General features: G+C 48.9%; 1 protein-coding gene across 2 annotated transcripts in view; it reads right to left on the bottom strand.

Moving 5' to 3' along the window:
- Positions 1–593: 593 nt before the first annotated feature.
- RCOR1 (REST corepressor 1) overlaps positions 594–8,831 on the bottom strand; it is a 122,816-nt gene continuing 114,578 nt past the window's right edge. For both annotated transcript variants that reach the window (XM_084630312.1, XM_084630313.1), the window contains exon 12: positions 594–3,354. In XM_084630312.1, coding sequence (XP_084486438.1) covers positions 3,313–3,354 — 42 coding nt within the window. In that variant the 3' untranslated portion in view covers positions 594–3,312. The remainder of the gene's footprint in view (positions 3,355–8,831) is intronic.

Raw genomic sequence — 8,831 nt, 5'->3', positions numbered from 1 at the left:
CTGGTAACTTAGATGATCAGCACCCAAGTTAGCTTGACCCGAGAGTGAGCAGCCACACCACAAAGCTATTCCCAAGTGCCCTGTCCTCGCTGGTGCTGCACTCACGTCTGGGTGTTGCTAGGACTCTGCAACTAGGATACAGTAGAGGTGGGCAAACTACGGCCCGCGGGACCCTCCTGCCCGGCTCCTGAGCTCCCGGCCCGGGAGGGTTGCCCCCGGCCCCTCCCCCGCAGCCTCAGCGAGCCATGCTGCCGGTGCAGTGTATTAAACTGCTCCGTGTAGGAATGTGCTACTGGTAGCGGTTACGGAGAGCAATTTACTACACTACACCGGCGCCACACTCTGGGCGGCATGGCTGTAGCGCTGCCAGCCTCCGGTGCTCTGTGCTGTGTGGTAAGGGGACAGGGAGGTTGGATAGAGGGCAAGGGAGTTTGGGGTGGTGGTCAGGGGTCCCGGGTGGGCAGTCAGGAAGGAGGGGGGTTGGATAGGGCAGTGAGGGTCAGGGGTTCCAGCGGCGATCAGGGGACAGGGAGCAGAGGGAGAGGGGGGCTGGATGGGGCAGGAGTCTGGGGGGGGAGGGCCATCGGGGGGCAAGAAGCAAGGGGGGGGGGCAGATGGGGCAGGGGCACAGCCTCCCCTAACAGGCCCTCCATACAATTTCTCAAACCCGATGTGGCCCTCAGGCCAAAAAGTTTGCCCACCCTAGGATAGAGGCTAACCAGTCACATGCTGATAGTCCTCCAGTGCCTTCCCACCATTCTCCTTGGTGCCCAGGAGGATAGACAAGTTCTCCCACAATTCAGTGGGAAAGAATCAGAGCAGCTCAGCTTACTGCAGTGCAAGTAGTTGTGGGATATGCCCCCAGAAGCCCTAGTGACCCGTGGGGGAGTACAGCATCAGCTAGGCCACAGTAACTCAGGTATGGCTTTGCAATGTGGCTGCTCACACCGCACCAACCTCTTCTCGGGGGGCTGGGGGAGAGCACTGAGGTGGGGTAGACAGAAAATTGGGGGGCTATGCCCCCCTCACCACAAGACCCCACCCTTCTCTATGGCCCCACTCCCTGCTCCTCCTCAGTTAAATGCTGGCCCCACCTCTTCCCCACAAAGCCCCACGCCCTGGCCAAGCTGGAAGCCTGAGCTGGGCAACGCAGGGCAGCTGCTGCGCTGGCTGGTGTCACGGTGTGGGTGGCCACAGCTCTCCCGCATCTCTTGCTGCTGCTCAAGGCCCCAGGGCTGCAGCTCCTCCTCAGCTCCCCACTGCCCTTTGATTGCTCATAGCCTGTAAGGCAGGGGGACTCAGCTCTAGGGCCAACAGAGCCCTTGGGGAGCAGTGAGTGCGAGGGGCCCCAGGAGCCCGGGCTGGAACGGGCCAGCCCAGGCCACGGGGAGTCCTGGATCCACCACCTGCCCTGGGCAGCTCACCCCAGCAGGCGGGAACACAGGCCAAGGCTGCGCTCAGGCACCCCAAATCCCTGCCTAGGCTTATTTCTGTGCTGTTGCTGGCAGCGGTGCTGCCCTCAGAGCTGGGTGGCTAGAGAACAGTGGCTGCTAGCTGGGAGCCCAGCTCTGAAGGCAGGGCTGCTACCAGCAACAGAAGTACCTGTATAAGGTTTCATCTTTGCACTGGGAGGGGTGGCTACAGGGGAGCTAAGGAAAATTTTGGGGTGAGCCTCTTCCCCTTTTAATTGCATATATTGGTTCTGAAAACAAAAGTGATGCGTGCTTTAGAGCAGCAGCTTCGGAACTTCACTGGTTCACATATCATCATCTTAAACAAAACAAAACCAAACCAAACCAAACCAAACCTTAAGTGAACGGATGGAACATCAAGCGGATATACCAATAGTGGTACACGTACCATAGCTTGGGAACTTCTGCTTTAGAGGGATTGAAATTGCTTCTAAAACCAAACTGGGTCAAACTTGCAATGATACAGGGAAACCAGTTGCATCTTCCCAGGGCATTATTCTTGGCGCACTAGATCGGTTGTTTCTCAACCTTTTTGATACCAGGTACCAGCTTGCTACCTTCCTAAACTGTGTCAGAGAAATCTCAGGGACCGGCAAGGAGGCTGCCACGGTCTGGCACCAGTCCATGGACCGGTTGTTCAGAAGCATTGCACTAGATCAATCAGATCACTTCCAGGTCCTGTACAGGATTGAGAAAGGGGATCAGAGTGACAAAGTGGGAACAATACAGAACTGAGTGAGGGCAACGAGATGGTCCTTGTCCTCCTCCACACAAGGTCTCCTCCAAGACTAAAATCTACATTTTAGGGTTGCACTTTCACGTCAACACTTCCACTGAGATGAGCAATTTGGTGGCTTTGGCAACCTCAGTGCTCTCAAGAGGATGACAACGACGACACTGGAATAAAGTGACTGTATAGTAGCCTAATTTAAGGGTGGGAAAAAAAGTGAGAAGCACCAGCTAAAGTTGTTTTGACTTAATCCCACGGAGAGTCAGGAAAAAGGAAGTTGTGTGGCACTCAAAAAGTTACAATGTGAATGCCGAATGCCATGGTTTATATATTGTATCTGACAGATTTCAGGTTATGTATTCCCTTTTACACTAAATAAAAGCCATTAAAAATATCCAGGAATAAAACGCTCAACCAGTTAGTGAGCTTTCTACGAAGCAAGAACACGTACAAATACAGCGGAAAGAAAGCATTGCACAAACCAGAAGTGTAATGAGTTACAACTGTAGACAGACCCCAACCTTAAGAATAACCTTTCACATCACTTTGCATTATTTAAGAACGCTTGCTAAACATGCCCTGTAATTGCAGTGTAAGTATGATGCCATTGGCATGTGCATAAGCCTCTCCTTTATAGAAAGCTCACTAATAATAGTGTCATTGTAAGAATAATAATTACTTTATACAGGAAGCAGAGATCACAAGGCCATGCAGCAATACGTACTTATACCCTATGGAGAGGACCAAGTATTATAAGAGCTCCTACTGTGTAGCGTTAGTGTGGGGCTGCTAACACCGGAGTTCCTTGCTGTGCAGACTTGCCAGATTTTACCCACAGGTGTAACTGGTTCTAGAAGTCCCTGTGCTTAAGCAGGATATTGATGAAATGGAGCGCTATCTGGGACCTTTTGAAAGAAAGTCGAGGCAGTATGGAGGAGTGAGGAAAAATTAAGGCAGATGTAGCACAGGACTGGAAGCGATTGCCTTTTTTTGGTAATAGCTGCTTGTCCACATAGATCTGATGCAGATGGCTGTCTGAGGTTTGCTAATACCTGATATCCTGGAAAACACAGTAGTCAAACACAAATTGTTCTAGGCTACACGAGCTTCTCATGAAGCAGATGCATATCTGACATCAAGAACAGAAGTAGCCTAGAGGGAAAAAGAAGAGACATTTGTTTAACTGTACACACACTCTTCCAAACTTTGCTCGAAGTGTAAGATACTGAAAGCAAAGACAGACAGACAACTCTGATATACAGCAAGCAGCGTCCTTTGCTCTGAGATGAAACAGGACTTATTGACTGTAAATAAATAAAGCTAAACTCAGCACTAAGGCTACTTTATCGTCAGTGATTTCACAGGAAGCGTAAAGGTGACTGTTTGCCATGAAAAAACAATTCCAGGGAAAACCAAGGAAGGATGGGTTACTCATCTTAGATGTAGAACTTGTGGCACCTTGGAGACTAAGGTGCCACAAGTCCTCCTTTTCTTTTTGCAGATACAGACTAACACAGTTGCTACCCTGAAACCTGTCACCTTAGATGTGTTGCACACATGCTCCATATGCCTCAGACAAGAATTTTTTCCTTAGCAAAGTCTGTCTGGTCCGTGTATGTGCCCCTGCTCTCCTTGTGCTCTGCACCAAGAGAACAAAGGGGGCTGCCAGACCCCCTGCCATTTTGTTTCTTCTCTACTGGCAGTTCACAGTAAGGGAAAACCAGGCAGTGACAAAGAGCACTATCCTCCCCACTTCACACAGGGCCACATAAACACACCTTTAAGAACTCAGGTTACCACAAGGCGAGCAACCCATCCTTCTGTGAGTGACTGTCACTGTGTGTAGTGCACTTCAGGTGCTTCACAAGCTACATCTCTTTAAAGAAGATGGGTGCCTGGAACCTTATGACACAATAGACCGCAGAACTCCCCTAACCTAGAGAAGCAGTTGCTTACACCAGTGCATAATGCCTAGAAGTGGAGTTCATGAACAGAACTCCACCTTGCTGTCAGCTGATGTCAGTAAAAGGGCCATCGCTAATGGAAGCTATCGATGCTGCCTGAGCTCTAGTTGAGTGCACACTGATATGCTACCTTTGAGGAAACGTTCATCTTGTAGCAGAGAAGGATGCTCCCTGAGATCCATTTAGTGTCTGGGAGGAAATGACCTCTCCTTTCACACACCCTGCGAATGACAGAGTCTAGGACAGTGGTTCTCAGCTCACCTAGATATTTGCCTAGTTTTACAACAGGTTACATAAAAAGCATGAGTGAAGTCCATACAAACTAAAATTTCATACAGACAAAACGAGAAAGTAAGCAGATTTTCAGTAATAGTGTGCTATGACTCTCTTGTATTTGTAAGTCTGATTTTGTAAGTAAGTAGTTTTTAAGTGAGGTGAAACTTGGGGTACATAAGACAAATCAGACTCCTGAAAGGGGTACACTAGTCTGGAAAGGTCTAGGAGACTTTTGAAAAGATTTTATTCTTTGCGGATAAGGCGTAAGAGCCCTATGCACATCCAGTGGAGTGTCACACCACCTCTTCCCTGCTGGAATAAGGTTTTGGGTAAAACACAGGTAGATGGGTGCTTTGGTTGATATGAAAGTCCAACACCATCTTAGCGATGAACTTCAGATGTAGTCCCATATATACCTTGTCCCAGTGCAAAACTGTGGGGTGGGAACAGAGGAGGGAGGTGGTCAGCCATGAGAGCACCTAGCTCCCGACTCTTCTGGCCATCATCATGACCAAAAATGCTACCTTCATAGAAAGGGGTAGCAAGGAGCTGGATCCCAGGGGCTCAAGTGGTAATTTAGTAAGGGCTGATAAAACAAGGTCCAAGTCCCAGGCTGGTACAAGTCTAGCCTCTGGAGTGAAGACTTGAATCATACCCTCCAGGAAGCTGGCGGTGACTGGGTGGGAAAAATAAAGGGTAGGTGTCTGCCAATGGATGAAGGGCATTAATGGCTGCCAGTTTTACCCTGGGAGAGCTAACAGCAATCCTGGACAAAAGTTAGTCCAGTATGCCTGGAATCTCTGCCTGTAAGGGTGTAGTTCCTTGTCTGTTATATCACAATTTCAATCTTTCCCATTTTGCTTTGTAACCTTTCCTGGTAGTATCCTATCCACTGCTGCACAGGACAGCATGGATGTCAGCCAAACAGGCCTTTTCTAACTGTGACATCCAACCAAATACCATGCCTTCAGGTGAAACATGGCTGGGTTGGGGTGGCAAGTCTGTCCTTCATCCTGGCTTAATAGTTGACACATCAGGGGAAGACAGAGAGGAGACTGGACGGACAGCTGAAAAGCATGGAGGGTACCGGAACTATCAGGCCCAACCCAATGCTAGGAGGATGGCTTGCACCTTGTCTTGTCTGATCGTCTTCAACACCTGAGTTAAGAGAGAAATTTGTGTGGGTCGATCTCAGGGGCCTGACTATTGCATCACCTAGACAGCCTGTGCTACAACTCCCTCTGAAGCACAAGTCTTTGGCCTTGTTCACATGGGATGCAGAGATTTGTGGATGCGACACCCCACACTGAAAACCCCTCCCAGACAGGGGAGCGCAGCAGCTTCCACTTGTGTTCTGTGGAGAAATGTCCGCTCAGAGAATCCGCTAGAGATTGTGGATCTCTGCCAGGTGTGCAGTGGCCAAGATAATCCACCTGGGAATGCACCAGTTCCAAAGGGCAACGGCCTCCACACAAAGCTGGGAGGAGCACGCTCCTCCCTGCTTGTTGACGTAGGAGACTGCTGCCACATTGTCTGATAACACCATTCTGAACTTTAGGTGATGGACGAACTTGTTTAGTTCCTTAGTGTCCAGAATGGGTCTTCATCACCCTGTCTTCTTGGGGATGAGACAGTACCTCAAGTAGAACTCCTTTCCCCATGCTGTTGGGAGATACTAGTTCTAGCACCCCCAGTTGAAGGAGCAACTCTGCCTCCTGCTGAAGAATGGTCTTGCGAGGGATCCCTGAAAGAGAAGGGGATGGGGGAGGGGAGGGAAGAGAACTGGATCGTGTACTCAAGGAAATGACTTCTAGTACCTTCAGTCTGTCATGATTTCTGTCCCAGTAAATAGGGAGTGGGAAAGTTGGTCTCCAAAGGAAGGGGGAAAGGAAACAAACAAAACAAAACCACCCCCCACCCCACAGTGTGTTTGTGTAGATCTGCAGGAACAGCTGATGCATGGCTGTCAAAGTTTCCATTAAAACACCAGTTTCAAAGGTGGCAATGGTTGGGAAGTGAGAGACTCTTAACCTAGGGCACCCTTTCTATGCATTGTTTGACACTTGCACATCCTAGGCAACGAGCAGTAAGAAGGAACTGAGATGATAGTAGTCCACCAGCCCTCTCTATTCCCTTAGTGAGAACATGAGGCGAGCAGGGGCATATGTGTGGACCACACTGACAGAGCCAGGGAAAAATCTCTGCTCCTAGGAGCATGTGCGACCTGATGGGCACTACACATAGGAACAATCAGTTGAAGAACCAGAACTTGGATAGGGGTTTTGGGTGCACTTACTGGGCAGGGGCAGAGAAAAGCCACAGATGAGGGTATGGCTGAAGTAGAGAGTGGAGGAGATCAATGGGGTCCTGTGCCAGGCCAGCTAGCATTCTTGTATGCACTATCAGACTAATCCTGCAGAACAGACCAGCAGAGCCACAGAGGCAAAGTGCTGAGAACCCCAGGACTGGGTCTGCCCCAATGGTGCACTGCTATACAGGAGGGAGGGCACAATCTCCTTCCTGCCCTATACAGAACTAACCTCTCTTAGCTCATAAAACTATACAAAATATGGGCAAACTGATCCGGCTCTTTTGGAAGTTCAGCTCCAGGGCTGGATTTAGTTTCCTCTGAAGGCAACGAACAGCATATGTTGACTACCTGCTCCGTGAAGTAGCAATTGTTCAGGTAGATTTTGGGCCATTAATTACACGGAACAACAACATTGCATCCCACACTCTTGTACTGGCAGGCAGGGCAAAAAGCAAGGACTGGTCTATTTTCAAAACTCCCTCCATAAGGTCAACTCTTCTGCCTCCTTCCAGCAAGACATACCCAACAAACAAGCAGGAAGAGAGTGGAATCTTAGGTTGGCACATGGTTTATGTATGCCTTTATCACATGCCTTTTATTTTAGAAAATATGATGCATGACCCTAACTAATTTGTTCTTGGTTTGTGGCCAGTTACTAGTACTGGCACATCATTGTGCATTAAATGTTAAATCAAAAGGAGACAGGCATGTTTTAAACCTCTTGGTTCTGAAGCACCACTTGAGTAGCATGCCAGAACCTCTTCTACAGAAAAGGCTTCATCAGCACAACAACCCATCTGACATTGATTAACCAAGACCGGTATTCAACTGTTTATTTTGTTACCTTACCCTGCCACCCCTCCAGCCAGTTTGTCCATTGTAACCTCCTATCACATCCTGTGTCACCTAGACTGCCAAGTTCTTCCTGGTCACTGGCCTGTGCAGTGCCTAGGAATGCCTGACCCTGGATCCTTGGCACTACTTTACTGAGCTGCAAGTAAATAATAATTCAACTCTTTATGGCAGTCGTTCCTCTCAGTTCTGCCTCCTCTCTTCCTCCCTTGGCTTAAAGGGGCCCTGCTGCTACTCTCAGGATCCACTTTCCAGTCACATCTTCCTGCCTCTACTGATGTACCCAACCCATCCTCTCTCTGCTCCAAGCTACCTCTGCACAATACTCCCACCTTCTCAATGGAGAAAAGTGTAATGTATCCTACTCCACCCAACCCTCCTACCTCCTCAGCAGCTGCTCCACTTGGCTTTCACATCCCTACTCTCCTGCCACTTAGCCTCTCCCCCCTCCTCTCACTCCATCCAACCCTGCTCTGTACTAGCCACCAACTCCAAGCTGGCCTTCCAGAGCCCTTGTGCCTCCTGGAACGGACCCCAAGCTTTTAGCTGTTGCTACACACTGTAAATACCTCCTTCTGTATCCACCCATTCCCTTCCAGTCTGAAGGGAGAATCCACCTTTTAAAAAGTTAATTTAGGAACAAGGGTTAATCTGAGGCCAGGATAACTCCTAAGCCTTAGGGCCTAAGGAATTGGGGAGGGTGAGGGGGGTGTTTTCAACAATCAGTAACACTGACTAATACACAGTAGCTCCTTATCCATGATGGGTACAGACACCTGGCATCAAACAGGTAACTTGTTCCTGGCTACATATTTGAAATACATTATAGAGCTGGAACAAAGGCACAACAGAAGTTGTGTGTGTGTGTGTGTGTGTGTTTAATTATTCACCTTCCTACAGAAAGGGTCTTTGCCAAGCTCTGGATATTTTTATGTAGGGACTTTAATTAATGCACTCAAGGACACCTTTAAGAGTGGCCTGAAATATCAGTAGGACTCATGCAGCAATGAAGTGGTGTTCATTGTGTACCTAAAGTTAACGGCTCGTGCTGCATGAGCTAACCAAGCATGGTAAGAACAGCTGAGAAACACCACAAGCAAGGATGGTGACAGAAACCTTTAGTTCAGTAGGAGCCAAATTCTGCCATAGGTCACGTGCACAAGCATCTCAAGCCATGTCTACACCACAAGCACTATAGTGGCATAGCTATGGTGCCACGGCTATGC

Source organism: Lepidochelys olivacea (assembly GCF_965140295.1).
Source record: "Lepidochelys olivacea isolate rLepOli2 genome assembly, chromosome: 6".
NCBI classification, from domain to species: Eukaryota; Metazoa; Chordata; order Testudines; family Cheloniidae; genus Lepidochelys; species Lepidochelys olivacea.
This window is presented reverse-complemented; position numbering and strand designations above follow the sequence as displayed.